The sequence below is a fragment of the Mollisia scopiformis genome (assembly GCF_001500285.1).
Source record: "Mollisia scopiformis unplaced genomic scaffold LY89scaffold_16, whole genome shotgun sequence".
NCBI classification, from domain to species: domain Eukaryota; kingdom Fungi; phylum Ascomycota; class Leotiomycetes; order Helotiales; family Mollisiaceae; genus Mollisia; species Mollisia scopiformis.
In genome coordinates, this window is record NW_017263596.1 from 524,223 (window position 1) to 543,637 (window position 19,415).

Here is a 19,415-nt window from a genome sequence, read left to right on the forward strand (position 1 = left end):
GATACGCTGGCCGTGGAGGGGCTCATCCACACTGGAGAGCAGATGCACACGCTGAGAGGCAGCAGAAGGGCAGCAGGAAGGATGGAAATAATTAAGAGAAAGGGAACTGGATGGGATCCAGGGACGACCCTTTGGGGTTCCATCACACGCTGACTTGACTTCTTTCTGTACTAGGAGCCATCGCAGCCAATTGCAAGAGAGGGTTTAGGTGTGAGTGTTGGAGAGACAGTTAGATTCAAAGCAAAGTAAAGCAGAGCAAAGCAAAGCAAAGCAAAGCAGCATCCACTCACTCACTCGATCGTGACCCAGCCAAGCCAGACCAGGCCATCCAGGAACCGCTGTGCGCGGACCCTTCCAACCTTACCTACCCGTCGACCTACCTACTGTTGTCCTACCTCGACCTTTACCTTTCTCCAACACCACCACACTCTTGCGTCCTTGCGACAGTTAGTATACTTCTTTCCCATCTGCGACGACGACTTGGTGCCTGCATCATCTACCCGCTTCGACCTCCAGCTCCTGCATCTGCACTCGGCCATCTTACTCACCCTCTGACCTGACACTGCACGACTTTCGAGATCCGAAGAAAGGCGAGCGCCATCCTTGTAGCGGGGCAAAGCTCTCTCTCGACGTCAGGCTGGAACACAAGAGTTGGAGCATTACAGGTACGAACCAGAACTTCCAGAACTCTCGCACACGCACGGCAGGCCACCAGCAGCAGGAACCGGCAAGCATCATCAGACGAAAAGCACTTGAGGCTCCCCGAGACCCAGTGTGCATCGTGCCGGTTGTGTGCCAGCTGTCCGCGAACCCAGCCCAATCCTTCTAGAAGCTGTGGAAGCGCTATAAAGGACGTGATAAAGGGAGAGGCCCAGAAGAAAGACTGATTTGTGGTATATTCTAGAAGTCCGTCAAAGAACGAACGACGAATCGCATCTGTGGTGATTATCCGCACACGTCTGGAGTTTTCTGGGAGCAGAGCCCAAGCTGCGACATTTGAGCATTCCTGGCAGGGCCGAGCGCAAAATTGGAGACCGCAGACGAGCTTGAACGACATCCAGCAGGACAATTCGAAGAGGTGTCGGAAAACATTTGTCGGGTCGAATTGATTGTTGATACACTCGAGACTATTGTTGAAAAGAGGTCAATTGGGAGCCTGCGAACCAGAGTCGAGCCTGAGCATACATCGGTTTAACGAAAAGATCCCACAGCTTTGACGATCAATCGACACGACACAACAAAGAAAATCTGCACGACGGATTCACCTTGATTCCTCACCTACCGCTTCCGAGTCTGAGCCGATAAAATCTTTCGACGACCGATCTCGAACTCTCCTCCCAATAACGACCTTCTGACGATTTGTTTGCAACAGCTGCAAGCGGATTGAGCTCGAATCCTCTGTCGAATCTCACCCCGCATATCGTGCTAGAGACTCCAACACGATGTCTCGCGCACCAAACCCATCCACGGGTTCCCGCAAGATCTCGTTCAATGTGTCCGAGCAGTACGATATCCAAGATGTAGTCGGTGAGGGTGCTTATGGTGTTGTTTGGTGAGTCTTTTGGTTGCTTTACCCCGCTATGTGCTCGCGATCCAACATTGGTGCGCCACATTTGGAGATTCGAGTTCACACTTGACTCAACCCGAGATTGCTCTCCTCCTATTTCAGCAGAATTGCTCTCTTGCCTTTGAATGAGATGGGGTAAAAGACGCGTGTAATATTGGGCAAAAGTCTCCGAATCATACGCGTCAAATCGGGCTCAAAAGCGAATCTGTCATATAATATCGATCTGTACATATCTTGAGCATTTCGCTGATTATTTTTACTACACAGTTCGGCATTGCACAAGCCTTCGGGCCAGAAGGTAGCGATCAAGAAGATCACACCATTCGATCACTCCATGTTCTGCTTGAGAACTCTGCGAGAGATGAAGCTGTTAAGATACTTCAACCACGAGAACATCATCTCCATCCTTGATATCCAAAAGCCGAGAAGCTATGAGACGTTCACTGAGGTTTATCTCATCCAGGTGTGTACAAATTCCTCGCTTCCCCCTTTTTCTGGACCTATAATCCCCGCTTTTGTAACCGATCTGTCGATTATGATGCTAATATTAGTATAGGAGTTGATGGAGACTGATATGCACCGAGTCATCCGCACACAAGACCTGTCAGATGATCATTGCCAATACTTCATCTACCAGACTCTACGTGCTCTCAAGGCTATGCATTCCGCAAACGTCTTGCACAGAGATCTGAAGCCTTCCAACTTACTCCTCAATGCCAATTGCGATCTCAAGGTCTGCGATTTTGGTTTGGCTCGTTCTGCTGCTTCTCAAGAGGACAACTCCGGCTTCATGACTGAATACGTCGCTACCAGATGGTATCGTGCACCTGAGATCATGTTGACATTCAAGGAGTACACTAAAGCCATTGATGTCTGGTCTGTGGGATGTATCTTGGCTGAGATGTTGAGTGGAAAGCCTTTGTTCCCCGGAAAGGACTGTAAGCTGAATTTCTTCCACAAACTGTGCAAATCCTGACATGACGCAGACCACCACCAGCTTACCCTGATTCTGGACGTCCTTGGTACACCAACGATGGAGGATTACTACGGTATCAAGTCTCGCCGTGCTCGTGAATACATCCGCTCTCTTCCATTCAAGAAGAAGGTTCCATTCAAGCAGATGTTCCCCAAGACCTCTGATCTCGCCCTGGACTTGCTGGAGAAGCTTCTTGCATTCAACCCTGTCAAGCGTATCACCGTCGACGAGGCCTTACAGCACCCATACCTTGAACCCTACCACGACCCCGAGGATGAGCCAACCGCAAGCCCCATTCCAGAGGAGTTCTTCGACTTTGACAAGAACAAGGACAATCTGAGCAAGGAGCAATTGAAGGAGTTGATCTACAACGAAATCATGCGATAGATGTCAGTCACATGACGACTATTTCCTCCCGATCCTGCTTTCTTCCTTGGACAACTCTGGAGCTGGACTTCACCGTCTTGGCTTTCTTTGACATCTGGCCTTTGCAAACCACTTCCTTGTATCGGCATGGTGTCATTCCTTGTAGTCTCCGGGCGGCGTTTTTCATTAATTGCATCTTGACAGGAAATGGGGGAAATACAAAGAGCCGAGTTGAGTGATCGAAAGAAAGATGAAGGTTGATTTGCTAGAAAAGGGATCTTTCTTCCTTTCTTTCTCTTTTTCTTCGTCTTCTTCACAAGTAGATCTGTTGGAAGTGTGGGCGGGTGGAGAGATGCTAAGAAGTAACTGACTCTCTTGTTATTTGAGAAGAAGGGAATGAATTGATGATGAACGAGAATCGATATCACCTTGCAAATGCGTTGCTGTTTGATTGTTTGTGGAGATATGAGATGAAGATTTGGGGGAAGAGGATTTTCTTCGTCTGGATCGATCGAGTGCTGGAGGGTTGAATTCTCTCTTCTCTAGGATGGAAATACTTCGGGCGATGAAACTCATAGATGGCAATCTTCTTTTTCATTGAATGGTACTTCAATAATGGTCTTTGTTGGTGTGATTTTATAAACTAGATTTCCTTCTTGGAGGCTGTATGGAGATTTTAGTAAGTCTTCCATAAAGCCTAAGTCTCCATTTTTCTCGAATCTCGCATAAGTAGCAACAGTTAGCTACGGGTATCATTCCATTCCATCCCAGTCCCAGACTCCAAACCAAAATCAAAACTCACTCCACCCCAGCTCTATCTCTCGCCAACTCGGCCCTCAATCTCCCTTCCTTCCCCTCCCTCCAACCCCTATCCAACCCCTCAATCTTGCCCCCCACAACTCCACATGATCCGGGCTCAAGCAACACCATCCCCCTCGCAACCCGACACCCCTTCCTCAACCACATCTTACACCCAATACTCGCTCCTCCCAGCCCAATTATACGCGTGAACTCAAACCCCCAGATCTTCGTCCCCTTCATATCCTGAAGTAGCACTTTATGCGGGCCTAACGTCGGATTTGACGGTCCTGTTGGAGGAGGGGGAGGTGCTATGTGTTGCGTAGCGGCTGTGGAGCCACGATCATGTTCCCCCGCAGCGGGTGGTAAAACACGGATTATCTCCCGCCCTTTCGTCGTCTCGCCTTTGCGCTCACTTTCTAATGTGCTGATTTGTTCCCATTTGCTGCTCCCGACGTCGAGGATCTCGAGGATTTGAACGAATGTGTCGAGGGGTATGGCAGCGGAGGGTTGGTGGAGGGAGGATAGAGTAGCGGGGAGAGACGCGTTGGAGGGGGCGAGGAGGAGGGGCGTCGTTATGTCGGCGGAGAGGAGGCGGTGCTTCGCTGTGGCTGTTAGGACGGCGAGGGGTTTGGTGAGGGATTGGGGAGTGAAAATGGTGAGGAGGAAGGTGGGGTGTGGGGTGGGGAGGGAGGAGGAGGTTAGGGATGCGGTGAGGGTCGCGAGGGTTGGTGGGTGGTTTGTCATTCTGTGCGGTATTGAGGATTTGTGTGTTGGGTTGGCATTGTTGTTATGTTGTGTTGTGAAGAAAATGTGATCGTCGTTGGAAAGTCGAAGTGGTTCACAATTTCACAGCCTCGTTTCGTAGCCTTGTCCTTGCGTCGTTCTTGCAACCTCACCTCTTCTCTTACTCCCTTCGAAACTTGCAACCACAACCAATGCCTCCAACTTAACTGCATCACCCCACATTAACTCTCAAAATGTCAACAATAGCCTCCCCGCGCGACTCCTCCGTAACAGGGCGTCGAATCCCCTTAATCTCAACCCCAACATCCTCCTCCCGGCCCTCCCTCGAGCTCCCCCGCTCCGTCGACAACTCACCCAACCCCTCCGGAACCCCCTCCACGCTCCCTCCCAAACGCAACCGCGCCGCCCTGCGCGAATACTACAATCTGAAAAAGAACGCCGCGCCCTCCTCTTCCATCATCCCGGAAGTCGACGCGGCATCAGAAACCTCGTCCATCCACTCCTACGCCTTCTCCGACGTCGCGGAATCGGAGCTCGATAAAGAGGGTTTTGACGCTGAAGCATACGTCAAGAAAGTGCTGCGGGAGAAGGATCTGAAGGAGTTGCTGGTCACGTATGGAGGTGTGTTAAGGGAGATTGGCGCCCTGGAGGCGGAGAAGAAGGCGTTGGTTTATGATAATTATAGTAAGTTGATTAGTGCGACGGAGATGATTGGGAGGCTGAGGGGGGGTATGGATCCGTTGGATCCGATGGCTAGGACGTTGGATCCGGCTGTGGAGGGGATCTTTCGGAGGGCGGAGGAGATTAGGGAGGGGATGAGGAGGGGGTTGCCGGAGGGGATGGGGAAGGAGGTTTCAAGAGAGGATCGTGAGGTTGAGGGTAGGCGGAAGAAGACGAGGGATGTTGTGGTGAGGGTTTTGGAGACGCCGGAGAGGGTTCGGATACTGGTTGCGGATGGGAAGGTTGATGAGGCGAGGAGGGTGTGGGAACCGGCGTTGAAGCTTCTACAGAGGTGGAAGGAGAGGGGAGTTGGTGGAGTAGATGTTGTGGATTGTATTGAGGATGGGGAAGCGGCGTTGAGGGGTGAGCCGGCTGATGAGAAGAGCTGGGTCAATGTGCGGAACGAGAATAGAGATCTGAATTCATGATACCCCTTACGCCAATGCATTTTCAGTCAAGATATTACAGTCTTGTTCTTGGTACTTTTTATTCTTAATTGGTTAACCGATGGTAACCACCGGTGTTCTAACAAGACAATTTCATTCTACCATTGTCCTCCGTCCAACACTGTCTTACTGAAGACTGAGTATGGATCCCGGTCCGCCTGACTGACAGCTATTCCTCCGGTTTGAGACCAATTCTTTGGGATATCGGCAAATTCTCCATCCGACTGAGAATGATTGATAGCGATCATGAGATCGACAGCCATTCTCTGATTCAAGAATCCTCGCTCACTATTGCTGTGAAATACAGTGACAACACACTTTCCTTGCTCAATCGCAGCCAATGCTTCATGATGGCTCAGCTCTCCGGTGAACAAGAGGTCGACGTCCAATCCATTGAGTAAAGAACCACCAGATCCAGCACATATACCAATTGATGAGATCTTGATCTGGGATTTTTGTCCAGCAGGTACAGCTTGGGGAGTTGCTACAGACATGCCGTCCTGGATCTTCAAGCCTCTCATGATTCTCTGAACTATAGTTCCGAGTTCGACTGGAGTTTGATACTTGACAATGCGGCCGTAGCCTGCTTGTTCAAAGCCCTGTAGCGGATCTTTGACCGGTGTGATGACAGAGCGAGTAGTTTGAGGCTCTTGTCCTTCAGAAGGACTTTTTACATTCAGTATTTTGTAATTATTGTGAAATTTGAAGAGTGATCTTACTTCTCATAGTCTTTGCAAGTAACGATATCTGCTAGCCAATCATTGAGGCCTCCTACAGCAGCATCAACAGCTGTATGAGGACTGTAAACACTGATGCCTTCTTGAGCTAGTCTTAATAGGGAGTTTTGCTGCGTGTTTGCTAGGGTGAAGGACTTCAATGGGCGGAAAATGATGGGATCTATGTTTTCGTTAGCGGTTGTTTGGTTTTAGCAAATAAGATCAAGTACAGACGGTAGGCAATGATAATGGAGTCTTTCCTTGCAATAGCTTCATCGGCTACAGCTTTGGTAAGGTCGACGGTAAGGAGAACAGAGTTGTTGAGGTGAGGTCGGTAAGGTGCTTCAAGTAAAACTGAGAATTATGAGCATTCGTTCTTTCAAAGAAGCTGCCATACATACGTCCGGTGTTATCAAAGCTACTGTCTGCAAGCTTTTCTGGATACCTGTGAGCCATTAGTAGTTTGTAGGAAGTTTATGTGCAGACAGATACACTTACAGCGTCCTCATTGTAGCCACCACCGCAGTGGTAAAAGGCGATACCTTTGGTGTCGCCATTGTAGCTATTGATCTCTTGAATAGTCTCTGAACATTCATCCCACCCAAACTTGAGTCCTTCTTGAAGTTACAAGTCACGTTGTTTATAATGTGACGAATTGGGGAGCGGCCGCTTCGAGGTGTGTTGCTAGCGATTTCGGACTCTTGATTTCACATCCAGACATTTTCTGGATTCCCGCAAACAAGAAGTCACAACCTTCGGTGTGCTGATCACAGCCATGGCGGAATCTGGCGTCACGGAAGAGAGTCTCAAGACTAAGATCAGGGAGCAATTACAAGCTACGCATGTGGAAATTGAGGATATGTCTGGTACTACCCCGCTACCCCTCCATGCGCGAAGCTATTCTTACACAGTTATTGGCATTTCTTTGATAGAGGCTAATAATTCATAGGTGGATGTGGTCAGGCATACTCGGCGATCATAGTCTCACCGTTATTCGAAAAGAAAACTACGCTTGCGAAGGCCCGGATGGTTAATACTGCGCTGAAGGCAGAGGTTGCTGCTATACATGCCTGGACGCCGAAGTGCTATACGCCAGAGCAGTGGGAGAAGGCGAGAGGGAATCAAGTCAATGGAGAGGTGGTGAATGGGACATCTGCTTGAACGGACAAGGAATTCAGATCTCAAACCCAAAAGAAAGCATCGCGGCCGGTGAAGATGGATGGATGTTCGGAGATACACTATAAAGCCTATGGATAAGGTTACAGCTTTGGTTGTAGTAGAATTGGGATGTTCATTAGGACTATCAGGTGGAGATCTAGATAGACTACATGCTCTGCCTCCTTCATATCTTGGCAAGGCTGTACAATAGAATACAGCTTGGTTTGGCCAAGACTTCAAGCTGAGATCATATTTCCAACGATGATTCGTTGCGTAATAAGACAGAGAGTCGTTCCTAGGTGCCTTGGTCACAATAGTCTCTCCCTCCAGTCCGCAGTCATCCGCCCCCTGAGACAACAGCTCTGGGCTTCGTAGGTGAACCTAACGTCGAAGTTCCACCTTCTTCGGACAAACGAGGCTTTTTCGATTTCCCATCAAATTCCCGGTCATCAAAGGCATGAACTTTGAACCGTCGAGTATCACTCGCCGTTCATTCAGCTACCTGCTTTGTTGACCCGCTGAGCAACAAGACTGAATACTGCTACTGACGACATGAACAAGACAATGTTATAAAACTACCATCGTGAGCATAGTCCTTTAAGAATTTATAACATACTAACAGCAGTTCTTGAATATGTACTCTCTTCTAATTCTGTCCGGGCATTGACAAAGAGCTGGCGTAAATTTGGTAGATTTGCCTTCGAAGCTTCAATCAGACTCATGTTTTCTGTATAAAGAAAGGAGGAATGCCTACTTACCATTATTAGAAATTACCACAATAGACCTGGCTGTTTCAAGTCTGGAATCTGCAGGGACATCCACGTGAAGTTTGAAGTAGTCGTGCCCCTGCTCAAGCTCGTCACTAGCGCGAGAGTAACTTCAGCCTCCTGCTGTCAACTTCAAGAATTGTTCTCCACAAACCCCTCTAAGAGCTGCATGCTTCACCAACCTCCGTGAAATCTACCACGATAGTATTACGACCGAGTTCAGCTGTCTGCGAACATCTCACGATCCCTCAACTTGCACAAAGCTGCTGCCTATACCTACAATACAAAGAGCCGCGCAGGCGTATGAGGGGCACAACCTCTCGCCATCTGCGTGAACGATGGCGGTAAACAGGATCGCAAAGGCCTTCCAGACGCCTAGGAAAGGAGAAACCTTCGAGTTGAGAGCTGGTCTGGTGTCACAATATGCATACGAGCGTAAGGAGGCGATTCAAAAGACCATCATGTCCATGACCTTGGGCAAGGATGTGTCTGCATTGTTTCCTGATGTGCTCAAGAACATTGCAACATCTGATTTGGATCAAAAGAAATTGGTCTACTTGTACCTGATGTATGCATACAAATTTGGTTCTAGTTCACTATATTTGCGGCGCTGACACTATCACAGGAATTATGCCAAATCACATCCCGATCTCTGCATTTTGGCGGTCAATACGTTCGTGCAAGATTCAGAAGATCCGAATCCCTTGGTACGAGCGTTAGCTATCCGGACAATGGGATGTATCAGAGTGGACAAGATGGTGGATTATATGGAGGAACCGTTACGAAAAACATTACGAGACGAATCTCCTTACGTACGGAAAACTGCGGCCATATGCGTTGCGAAGCTCTTTGATTTGAATCCTGGGATGTGCTTGGAGAATGGCTTCTTAGAGACCTTACAAGAAATGATCGGAGACCCCAACCCGATGGTGGTAGCCAATTCAGTCACGGCTTTGGTGGAGATCAATGAAGCTGCACCGGAGACGAAAGCGCTTCGGGTCACTCCAGCGACGCTGAAGAAGATGCTGATGGCACTGAATGAGTGTACTGAATGGGGAAGAGTGACTATTTTGACAACTCTGGCCGATTACAAGGCGACAGATGTGAAGGAGTCCGAACACATCTGCGAAAGGGTGTCTCCCCAATTCCAACACGTCAACCCGAGTGTTGTGCTGGCTGCTGTGAAAGTGGTATTCTTGCACATGAGATATATTAGTTCGGAGTTGTCAGCACAATACCTTAAGAAGATGGCTCCTCCTCTAGGTATGCTTTGAGTTTGACAATTTGGGTCATCTACTGACATTTTAAGTGACTCTTGTTGCATCAGCTCCGGAGGTTCAGTACGTGGCTTTACGGAATATTGATCTTCTATTGCAGAGCAAGCCAGACATCTTGAGCAAAGAGTTACGAGTTTTCTTTTGCAAGTACAACGATCCTCCATACGTCAAGCTTCAAAAACTGGAAATTATGGTCCGGATAGCCAACGACAAGAACGTCGATCAACTCCTAGCTGAATTGAAGGAATACGCCTTGGAAGTTGATATGGATTTCGTCCGAAGAGCTGTTAAGGCTATTGGCCAAGCTGCAATCAAGATTGAGAGTGCCAGTGAGAAGTGTGTCAACACACTACTTGACTTGATTGCTACCAAGGTCAATTATGTTGTCCAGGAGGCCATTGTGGTCATCAAGGACATCTTCAGGAAATATCCCGGATACGAGGGCATTATTCCAACCCTGTGCAAATATATCGATGAATTAGACGAGCCAAACGCAAGAGGAGCTTTGATCTGGATCGTTGGAGAGTACGCAGAGAAAATCAGTAATGCTGATGAGATCTTGGCTGGATTTGTCGAGGGATTCATGGAAGAGTTTACACAAACTCAATTACAGATCCTCACTGCGGTAGTCAAGCTATTCCTGAAGAAGCCAGACAACAATCAAGGATTGGTGCAAAAAGTTCTACAACAAGCGACAGCTGAGAACGACAACCCAGATATTAGAGATCGTGCATACGTCTATTGGCGATTATTATCAGGCGATCTAGCTGTGGCTAAGGTACGTTCAAAATACCTAACAAATTCGAGTGCTACTAACAGGACTAGAACATCATTCTTTCCGACAAACCTCCCATCACCACAACAATGTCATCGCTTCCCCCTGCCTTACTAGAACAACTCCTCACAGAACTCTCCACTCTTGCCTCAGTCTACCACAAACCACCCGAGACCTTTGTTGGCCATGGAAGGTATGGTGCTGATGCTATCCAGCATGCCGCCATTCAAGAACAGCGCCAAAATGCGGTCGACAACCCAATCGCTGCTGCAGTGGCAGCCACTCAAAACGGCGGCCAAAACAACGAGAATCTCCTTGATATCGACTTTGATGGTGCCGCTCCTGCCTCAGCAGATGCACCCCCTACAGGTGGAGCATCTGGGCTTGAAGGCCTTGCGGGTACTCCCCAGAGGGTTGCCAGTCCTTCAGTTGGTGCACCTCCGGGTGCAAATAGCATGGATGATATGATGGGTCTATTTGACATGAATGGGTCGAGTTCTACTGCGGGTCCGAGTTCAATGCAAAATGATATGATGAACGGGTTCGCAGGGCTAGATTTAGGCGGCGCAAGTCAGCCTCCTCCGCCACAACAGCAGCTGCAAGGAGGGAAGAAAACCAACGAGGATCTGTTGGGCATGTTCTAGGTGTCTTGTTAATTTAGGCGGAATGGATTGATAGCGAACAATGATGCATTGGTGTTTGTTGAACCTTTTAATTGTGAAGACATTGCATTACTCGTACTACGTAGGTCCTATGTGAATGCTCATACTATATATAGTCTCCTGGGTGGACTCCGCTCCAAAGATCCCAATCCATAGATGATTGATCGCACATATCTTTAAGGGCCGTGAGATCATTCATCACTGTCCTCATCCTCCAGAAACGCCAACGCGGCTCTAGCCCTTGGTTTTCTCGCCGCCGGTTGCTCACTCGAACTTCGACTGTTGCTCGCCTTCTTCTCGTCTTCGTCATCATCATCCCCTGCATCACCACCCTCGTCATCTTCATCACTATCCTCTTTCAGACTCTTCTTCTTCGATCCACCCCGACTCGCTCTTCGTCCACTGTCCAAACCCCATGACTTCTCTCCCTCCTTGACAGCTTCCAAATCAGCTTGCAACTCCCTCATCTCCTTGATCTCCCGAGCTCTCGCTTCACTGAAACGCCCCGTCATACCAATGTCCTTCAACACTCCTTGCAGATGTCGGATCTTGGCCTTATTGTCGTCTCCATATTGCTTTAGCTCGAATTGCCAGATCTTGTTTATACCGCATTTCTTGAGCTGTGATTGGTACGTCTTGATCTGCTGCTCATCCTCTGTTAGATCTTTGCCTGCAGGCGGGGCCTTGGCTTTAGTCTTGGCCGGTTTGGCGGCTTTTGGCTCTTTGGGGGCTTTGGCGGGTTTGGGGGCTCGAGATGAGGGATCTGCCATTTCGACCTTGGATCTTCGCTTTCGCTTTGGTTTAGGTTCTTCGTCGAGAACGACTGACATCTCGCTGTCGGAGAGGTCGGCATCTTTGGGGACTGGAGTGAGCTCTGAGGATTCTGCTGAGGGTGCCTTCATGAATTGAGATTTGTGCTCTTCTTTCTTGGGCGCCAAGGCGGTGTCAGTCTCTTCTGGTTCTTCCTCGGAATCGACTATATCCTTTGTCGCTGTTTTCGGTGGTTCTTCTGGCTCATCTTCTTCGTCCTCAGACACATGTTTGGCCTTGGGCTTGGTCTTCACCTGGCGTTTAGGTGTGGGTTTCGCGGCTGGCTTTGACTTGGGTTTTGTCTTCTTCTTGGGCGCATCGCTATCGTCGGAATCTACCAAGGAATCTGGTAAGGAGTCTTCACTCTCATCATCCTCTCCTGAGTCAGAGTCGACCTTTGCCCTGCTCTTTGAAGCACACTTTGGACCTTTGGCCTTAGACTTCTTTCTACCTTTATCATCGCTGTCTTCGGAGTCTCCAAACTCAGATTCCTCAGCCTCCTCCGACTCTTCTTCAGTTGGTTCGTCAATTTCCTCGTCAGAAATAGGAGTCTCCTCTTTCTTTTGGCGCTTCTTTGGTCTTTCCTGCTTCTCTTGTGATGCGCGTTTCGTGCCCTTTCTCAATGGAGTAATCTTCTTCGGGGTTGGTTGTGGTGTGCTCTCTGGCTTGGCTTTAACCGGCGATGATGTCGCTCCTCCTGCTGCTTCTTCCCCATCCATCAACTCTTGCTATTATATGTCAATTGACTCGTACACAAATGATGAAAAGCCATTGCAACTTACTGCGTATGTCCTGATCAGCGTCTTCGATTTCTCTTTCCATGCTCCCTGCGAAAAGAAATCATTAGGGAGGTTCAAGTCTTCCTCAACCTTTGCGCGAATCTTTTTTACAGTCAAGAGCGTGCGGTCTGGGCCATTGAATGTAGATAGGATAGCTGAGCGAAGCTCTGCGACGATCATCTTTTCAGAAGGCGCCATTGTTTGTTATGTTGGATTTCAATCCAGTAGTTTTTGTTGCTGTCATCACGAGGCTGAAGAGGAACGCGGTCGCGTCTTGTGAAAGCGGAGCGCAAGCAGCGAACGGCTAAAAGCGGATTTAATATCGAAATTATGTAAGCAAGAGAACTAACCCACCAGTGGGTGCCCGAATTCGTGGCGCACGGGCCAAAAACACCAAAAATCGCGAAACGCGATTTTTGCGATTTATCTATTATCACTCTAAACACTCACTATGGCCCCAACTACACGTCGCACAAGCCGCATTACCCCTCCGCCAGGCCCTTCTAGTGGCCACGAAGCTAATACGATCAAAAAGACTAGGTTCTTCACAGCGTACGACAAAGAAATCTCATTCAAATCGCTACGCCAGATCGCAAAGGATGAAAGCACTACTGAGTCTACCGCGCGACGCTGGCTTAAGCAACGTGAAAATATAGGTATCTTAGCTTATCGACATACACGCGGGAGATCAGGCAAGCTTGGAAAGCCCTCAAAAGTCACAAAAGCTATGTGTAAGAAGCTAGTCGATCCGGCTAGAAATCCTATCCGAAATCAGCCGTACGAAGCGCAGATTGCCTATCACAAAATTCCTTGTAAGAAGCGCTAGTTACAACGCAAGCTTAAAGAGTATACCAATAGTAGTTAGTTTTATAAGTGTGTATTTGTCAAAAAGGAAATCTCGGCCAGGAATAAGGACAAACGGGTAGCTTATGCACATAAGCATAAAGACAAGACAATAGAGGACTTTTAGTCTTATATATTCTTTACCAATAAAGCACATATTGACCCTTCGGCACAACAAGCTCCTGGGATACTTAGAGAGCTTGGGACACGGTACGATGATGAGAATATTGTGGAGAGAGGAGAGAAGAAGGGAGTCAAGTTTCATGTGGCTGCGTGGGTCACCTGGTTTGATAAGGCTAAGAAGCTGGAGTTCTATAATGACGAAGAAGAGCACGAAGAACAACCCCCAATGCCTACTAAGCCTCGCCGGCGGCCAACGACTGAAACGCCAGAGGAATACAAAGCCAGACTTACGGATTGGGAAGCCCAGAAGCCTCACAAAGTCGATGTTAAGCCGCAGGGTAATTCCATGACTTAGAAGTACTATACAGAGCGTCTCTTGCCAGTTTATATCGATACTATTCAAAAAGCACGTATAAGAGACCTAGGACCGTGGCTTTTTCAAGAGGATGGGGACCCCTCTCACGGCATGAGGAAAAGGGGCCTCGCGTAGTAGCTTAAGGAGAATAATTGGATTATTAACTTAAAGCACCCTGCCCAGAGCCCTGATCTAAACCCAATCGAGGCTATCTAGAACATAATTAAGCAGAGGTTACGGCATAGGATCTTCCAATCTGAGGAGGAAATCAAGGAGGCTTTACAAGAGGAATGGAGCAAAGTAACAATGACGGAAGTACGGAAACGAATTTCCCAGATGCCTAGGCGATGCGCGCGCCTTATTAATAATGGTGGAAAGCCTATTAAGACTGCATTATGGTAATTCAGGTGTATATAGTCTCAATTAACTGATTTCTGGCCCCCTTATAATTTTGGTGGGGATGGCCTGTGCGCCACGAATTCGGGCAATTACTGGTGACCTCAAGCGGACCAACCTCCGATTCTTCGCAGCTCTGTTTTAAACAATCTGATTCTGAATCTCGATATATAATACATGCAATAGTGTGTGCACCGCTCTTCGCCATAAAAGAAGATGCTCAGAGCATATTCTTAGCTATGCATCATTCGGGCATGTCTCACAGACTATCACTCTTCTTTCCAATTTGATGACTTCGAGACCAACCGTGGGTTTGAAGCACCTTCATCTTTTTCAACATCAACCACGGCAAGTCCAGGACTCAGTTTACTCTACTGTAGTCGGCAACTGAAAGTATGTCGATCGAGAGAAGTCGATAAAGCTAGCACTGGTCGATCCTTGACGTTCGCCGAATCAAAGCTTCAAGCTTTGGCTCGATCACGATTCCAGCAAGCTCTTCACTTGTATTCCAATATCACAACGACTCGAGTCAGCTTGCCATCCATTCCGCTTATTGAAAAGCTTGGTTAATGTGGGGCCATTGAAGCCAGCTGCTTGATTGTTTGATCCCGTCCAGGTGGTGTTAATTGGGAGTGTCAAATGCAAGCTGCTGCTGAACCCATGAAGACATGGCTGGATAGTTTCAGCTTGTCGGTTTGCATTATACACAACACGGCAAAAGCGTCAGAAACACACATGGATGGGTTTTCACCGTGCAATAGAACTCAAATACTTGCGATCCGACCGCCCGGTCAGCCACTATATACATTCGAGAACGAAAAGGGGGACCGAGATTTGAATGCAGGAGATCGGTAGATCACCATGTTCCGAGCCAATCGACCGGGAGCATATTCCTTCTCGTCGGCTCGCACGCAAGCCACGCTACGCTAGGTATCCTTCAGCAACGCGCTAGTGGCTTCCGTGGCTGACACAAAGGCACTCAGAAAGAGCCCCTCCCCGCCTCTGTGCCGCTGTTAATGGCTAGTAGCTGAACGGGACACGAGTGTGTGAACACGACCGGAAATCGGAAGTGGCTCCGGAGAAGAAAGTGAAGCAACTGTCAACCTTTCACGCGTCATTTGCCAGTTCTTTACGCTTTTATTGCTTATGACTATCGTATGTAACCTAGGCTTCGTTAGTATCTTATCTACCCGACCCGAATCGATTGCAGCTGTCGAGGACACCGTTATACTCCTGCATTTTATGTGTGCAGAATATACTCTCACTTCAAAGGCATAGCGAGACTCGATCTCTGAGAGTGTCGAGCGTGTGCATGACTTTCAGAGCCGGCATACTGATATCGAGGAGAAACCTTCATGGTTTCCACCACTGGTACATAACCTCGTTAGACGCCATGAAGTGAAACCATATCTGACAGGACAATGGTGCCGCCTCGCTCTGAAATGTCTCTCCAAATCCGGGTAGCCCGTGCGGGAAAAGCCATGAGCCGGCGCGATACCCGAATCTGGGGAGGTGGCTGCATGCCATGGGAGACTCCACATTCCAAGGAGAAACCCCACTTGAAGAAGCATATATGTTGGATGGGTCCATAATTCTGAGCGAGTCAACCAACCGACATCACTCAAGACCATTCAAGAACGGGTATATACGCTACCATTTCCCCAGAATCCAAGCAAGACCCACAGTCCTTGGCGGAATGGGTTTCGACGGATTGTCGAGAGGCGACTCTGTCATCGCCTGCTCTGTTGCAACGGTCGTCCTTGCTTCGATTATTGTGATGCTCCGCTTGTTCACGCGGAGTAAAATACTTGGTTTTGTTGGACCGGAAGATTGGTGTATCCTCGTAGCTTTGGTACGAAGCCTATCCTTGCTCAACAGGACTTCTGATTAACATGGTTCCAGTTGTTCTCAATTGCCAACACTGTTGGAATGTGCGTTCGTGAGTTTTTTGCTTCTTCATCTTAATCTTAGCTGACTTCTGCAGAGGTTGAAAATGCACTTGGTCGTCATATGGCTAGTCTTACGAGCGACCAGATCATGAATTTCTTGAAGGTTGTTTCATTCCATGGTCGTTCCTGTGTCCTAGACTGATCGTATTCAGGCATACTATGTCACCGTGGTGTTCTACAATATCAGTCAGACACTTGCGAAAGTGTCAATCTTGCTTCTTTACCTTCGGATCTTCAGTGTAACCAACATACGAACGCCTTGCTATTTTATGTTAGGTTTTGTTACACTTTATGGGATTGAGCTCTTCTTCTCGGCGGTATTGATGTGCGTGCCAGCAGCCCACTGGTGGGATAGCAGTCACGTACCAGGCACTTGTTTAGCGGAGAAGCCTTTGTGGTTCACTAACGTCTCAATCAATATCCTGACGGATATTGGCATTGTCATCTTGCCTATGCCAGTCATCAGCACTCTTGTTCTCCCTCGGAAACAAAAGCTCGGCCTGTACTTTATTTTCGCACTTGGCCTTTTGTAGGTCTCTTCTTTTCTTCATTGGCAGGATGGTCTGCTAATGTTCTGCTTAGTGTCTGCGGCATGTCTATCTTACGATTACACTGGCTCATCATCGCTGTGCGAAGTACGGACCCAACCTGGGACAATATCGGCATTGCAAACTGGTCCTGCATCGAGCTCAACACAGCGATTATCTGTCCTTGCCTAACAACACTGAAGCCTCTACTCTCACGCTGCTTCCCTCGTGTGTTCTCTAGCAATTCGTCAAGGTCTCGTCATAGATATATCGAAGGCATTGAGTCAGGGAGCAACAACGCTGGAAGCCAAACAAATCCAGAAGCATTGAAGGGGAAACGGGGTAATGGTAAAAACCCAGAATCTGATGTTGAGACCGACGAGCGTTCGCTGGTCGGATTCAGTCTCGGAGGTCTTAAACCCGCAATTGTGCATCCTAGAAAGCATTTTGAAGATGCTTAGAGGGTCGGATGGTGACCGAGGTATAACGGAACTTGGTCACTGATTGAAAGGAAAGGAAAATTGTACAGGAATTAATTTACTAGAATCAAGAGTGGCGCTCCGTGCATGGACTTGGGATACTCGGATACATTTGGATAGCATAGGACACAGGTATACTCCGTTGGCGCAGGATTATTGCATCATTAGACTGGGACATTAGGGTAAGAAGTATCATTATGGCTGGGAAAATTATTGGTTATATTTCTGCATTTCAATGGGTTCTTTCAAGTCGTTCGTTGTAGGATATTGGATCAAAAGTTTCTTCAACGATCAAATTTTGGTGGTAACAAAATATATTATTGACGGACATCGCAGACTCGATGCTTTGTGTGACACCAGGACAAGTGGAAATCGCGTATAGCGCATATAGCGCGAAATAAGGTTACGCGAAATGCGTGAAACACGCGAATTGCGCTGACTGCGCGATCCGCGCCCAGAAGGTAGAATACACAAAGAGATCGAATGAGATCCGCAAGACAAGGCCGATTCACTTTTGACCAAAGACTTTCAACGTATCGAGCAAAGCTGTAGACTATTGTGCGACGGTCTTGTGTCCTCGTACTGAATAATTCATCCGAGGAAATCTCCCTAACTCACTCGGAACAGGGTCCAGTCTTTCTACAGCTCCTTTGACCTTAGAGCTAAAAGATATTGGAGCAGCTATGTATCCGCTCGTAAGGTGAACCTTCGAAACAACGAGCCAAAGATCTCGTTCTATCTTCACCATCTACCCCTTCAAAATTCTCGCCACAAATCCGAAGTCACCTAAACCGTAATCATCAACCACGACTATCGTCAATACCTACACGGCACTCGGAGCCCCTCCACCTCCACATCTTAAAAGAGGTTGCTAGTAATCAAAGTCCAATTTGACTCTCAGACTCGAAGGAGGAACTTATACCCTCATCTCGAGACAGCTCAGCTTGCAACCCTTCTGAGGTCGGTGATTCCAATGCAACAGCTTCCTCAGGCTTGACTGCTTCCGGGTGGATATGGAGCTCCACCAGAGGCTCCTTCCCCACAATAGTCGGATGCCATTCATCCCATTCTGACGCCACCCGACTTTTCTCTCCATTCGTGACCACTGGAACGTCCTCTGTACATTTGTCCCAGGTTCCGAGACCGGCTTCCTCAAAAGCCATTCTTTGGAGCTGAAGTGCAGAGTCAAGATTCCAATATACTTTATGACGAAGTCCTCTCTTCCAGCGCATTTGAGCCCATCCAATTATTGCCTCGAAGAAGAGACTAGAGACGATGATGAAGCCACCCAGGCCGAGAACAAGTCCTATGGCCAGAACACTGAACGATGTGTACCCATTGTCTCTCAGGATGAGATTATCACAGTACCTCTGTAGCTCAGTGTCGTTTGCAGCGGTGTTGGCAGTGTACTTCGCGTATCTCCCTGATGGCCCGGTCGCAACTTCAGCTAAACTGCGCTGCATGACGTTGATTCCAGTAGAGAACCAATTCGTGGCTTCCAGTACCCATTGATTAGTTGCAATTGGGCCTGAGCTTTGCTTCATCAAATATTCCATCGCTAGCAAAGGAGGACTCAGGTCACCGACTACAAAGCCGAGTTCTGCTCTTCCTACTGCCTCTGAAATCATGTTTGTAACTTCGTATTGATGCTGCGTGTCTAGAAATTCCGATATGTTTAGAGAGTCTATTGTCATGAGGTCTGCTTGAGGCGTGCAACGGGTCGTTGTATTTTCTGGACGATTGAGATTGCAAAATTGGTGCTGCTCGGTACATCCCAACACCGATATAGGCTTGTCTATGCCATAAAACGACTCATTCCTCAAAATTCCGGCGTCACTAATCAGCTCTTGCATTCCAGGCCTATGGGCCGAAAGCCATAAATCATCACTTGCTTTCAGGAAATGGCCAGTGGAAGCAGCGAAGATTAACACAACGCTCCCATTCGATGACACTAACTCAGGAATCGCTGCGATACCCCCCCATGATGGAAATGCCGGATACGATGTCAAAGGCCTATGAAAAGCTTAGAATCATACTAAAATTTAACAGGGTCCCAAACCTACACAATTGTATAGATATCACTAGCCACATTTGCATCAAAGCCAAGGGCCGTTGTCTTGTGGTCTGTGTGTACATACGTGGCATTGGCCACCCCCCCCCCCCCCCCCCCCCCCCAGAA

At 48.2% G+C, this 19,415-nt stretch overlaps 12 protein-coding genes across 12 annotated transcripts in view; 7 read left to right on the plus strand and 5 right to left on the minus strand.

Moving 5' to 3' along the window:
* Positions 1–1,110: 1,110 nt before the first annotated feature.
* LY89DRAFT_122855 (mitogen-activated protein kinase) lies at positions 1,111–3,132 on the plus strand. The gene is made up of 4 exons (XM_018205168.1): positions 1,111–1,552; positions 1,835–2,030; positions 2,124–2,505; positions 2,554–3,132. Exons 1-4 carry the CDS (start codon positions 1,443–1,445, stop codon positions 2,928–2,930), a joined length of 1,065 nt encoding a protein of 354 aa, XP_018069173.1. The 5' UTR covers positions 1,111–1,442; the 3' UTR covers positions 2,931–3,132.
* Positions 3,133–3,740: 608 nt separating this feature from the next.
* On the minus strand, positions 3,741–4,388 carry LY89DRAFT_563204 (uncharacterized protein; the record flags this gene model as incomplete). Its single annotated transcript, XM_018208491.1, has 1 exon — positions 3,741–4,388. A coding segment is annotated over one exon (648 nt), but the record flags the coding sequence as incomplete, so codon positions are not given.
* Positions 4,389–4,595: 207 nt separating this feature from the next.
* On the plus strand, positions 4,596–5,695 carry LY89DRAFT_686460 (uncharacterized protein). Its single transcript, XM_018215288.1, has one exon. The coding sequence runs from the start codon at positions 4,688–4,690 to the stop codon at positions 5,600–5,602; it is 915 nt and encodes a 304-aa protein (XP_018069175.1). The 5' UTR covers positions 4,596–4,687; the 3' UTR covers positions 5,603–5,695.
* Positions 5,696–5,718: 23 nt separating this feature from the next.
* On the minus strand, positions 5,719–6,792 carry LY89DRAFT_589350 (NGG1p interacting factor 3; the record flags this gene model as incomplete). The annotated part of the gene is made up of 4 exons (XM_018209528.1): positions 5,719–6,286; positions 6,340–6,517; positions 6,571–6,690; positions 6,738–6,792. The coding sequence occupies 4 exons, from the start codon at positions 6,790–6,792 to the stop codon at positions 5,719–5,721; spliced, it is 921 nt and encodes a 306-aa protein (XP_018069176.1).
* Positions 6,793–7,087: 295 nt separating this feature from the next.
* LY89DRAFT_588879 (bola-like protein) lies at positions 7,088–7,497 on the plus strand (the record flags this gene model as incomplete). The annotated part of the gene is made up of 2 exons (XM_018209504.1): positions 7,088–7,202; positions 7,286–7,497. Coding segments are annotated over 2 exons (327 nt in total), but the record flags the coding sequence as incomplete, so codon positions are not given.
* A 491-nt stretch (positions 7,498–7,988) lies between these two features.
* On the minus strand, positions 7,989–8,216 carry LY89DRAFT_589148 (uncharacterized protein; the record flags this gene model as incomplete). The annotated part of the gene is made up of 2 exons (XM_018209514.1): positions 7,989–8,069; positions 8,115–8,216. The coding sequence occupies 2 exons, from the start codon at positions 8,214–8,216 to the stop codon at positions 7,989–7,991; spliced, it is 183 nt and encodes a 60-aa protein (XP_018069178.1).
* Positions 8,217–8,392: 176 nt separating this feature from the next.
* On the plus strand, positions 8,393–11,061 carry LY89DRAFT_686463 (Adaptor protein complex beta subunit). Its single transcript, XM_018215289.1, has 4 exons — positions 8,393–8,829; positions 8,887–9,524; positions 9,571–10,316; positions 10,364–11,061. Exons 1-4 carry the CDS (start codon positions 8,600–8,602, stop codon positions 10,955–10,957), a joined length of 2,208 nt encoding a protein of 735 aa, XP_018069179.1. The 5' UTR covers positions 8,393–8,599; the 3' UTR covers positions 10,958–11,061.
* On the minus strand, positions 10,799–12,828 carry LY89DRAFT_122906 (uncharacterized protein). Its single transcript, XM_018205169.1, has 2 exons — positions 12,568–12,828; positions 10,799–12,513 (listed from the first exon to the last, which is right to left on the minus strand). The coding sequence occupies exons 1-2, from the start codon at positions 12,760–12,762 to the stop codon at positions 11,167–11,169; spliced, it is 1,542 nt and encodes a 513-aa protein (XP_018069180.1). The 5' UTR covers positions 12,763–12,828; the 3' UTR covers positions 10,799–11,166.
* Positions 12,829–12,914: 86 nt separating this feature from the next.
* LY89DRAFT_123228 (uncharacterized protein) lies at positions 12,915–13,506 on the plus strand. The gene has a single exon (XM_018205170.1). It carries the CDS (start codon positions 13,016–13,018, stop codon positions 13,388–13,390), a length of 375 nt encoding a protein of 124 aa, XP_018069181.1. The 5' UTR covers positions 12,915–13,015; the 3' UTR covers positions 13,391–13,506.
* A 163-nt stretch (positions 13,507–13,669) lies between these two features.
* On the plus strand, positions 13,670–13,885 carry LY89DRAFT_588615 (uncharacterized protein; the record flags this gene model as incomplete). Its single annotated transcript, XM_018209489.1, has 1 exon — positions 13,670–13,885. A coding segment is annotated over one exon (216 nt), but the record flags the coding sequence as incomplete, so codon positions are not given.
* Positions 13,886–15,343: 1,458 nt separating this feature from the next.
* LY89DRAFT_649396 (uncharacterized protein) lies at positions 15,344–17,542 on the plus strand. Its single transcript, XM_018212059.1, has 5 exons — positions 15,344–16,133; positions 16,184–16,220; positions 16,266–16,333; positions 16,383–16,759; positions 16,813–17,542. Exons 1-5 carry the CDS (start codon positions 15,807–15,809, stop codon positions 17,216–17,218), a joined length of 1,215 nt encoding a protein of 404 aa, XP_018069183.1. The 5' UTR covers positions 15,344–15,806; the 3' UTR covers positions 17,219–17,542.
* Positions 17,543–17,771: 229 nt separating this feature from the next.
* The window catches only part of LY89DRAFT_783906 (uncharacterized protein), a gene marked incomplete at its 5' end in the record, with an annotated part of 2,578 nt that continues 934 nt past the window's right edge, over positions 17,772–19,415 (minus strand). The window contains one exon of the mRNA XM_018222732.1: positions 17,772–19,249. Within this exon, the coding sequence (XP_018069184.1) occupies positions 18,115–19,249 (1,135 nt within the window). The 3' untranslated portion in view covers positions 17,772–18,114. The remainder of the gene's footprint in view (positions 19,250–19,415) is intronic.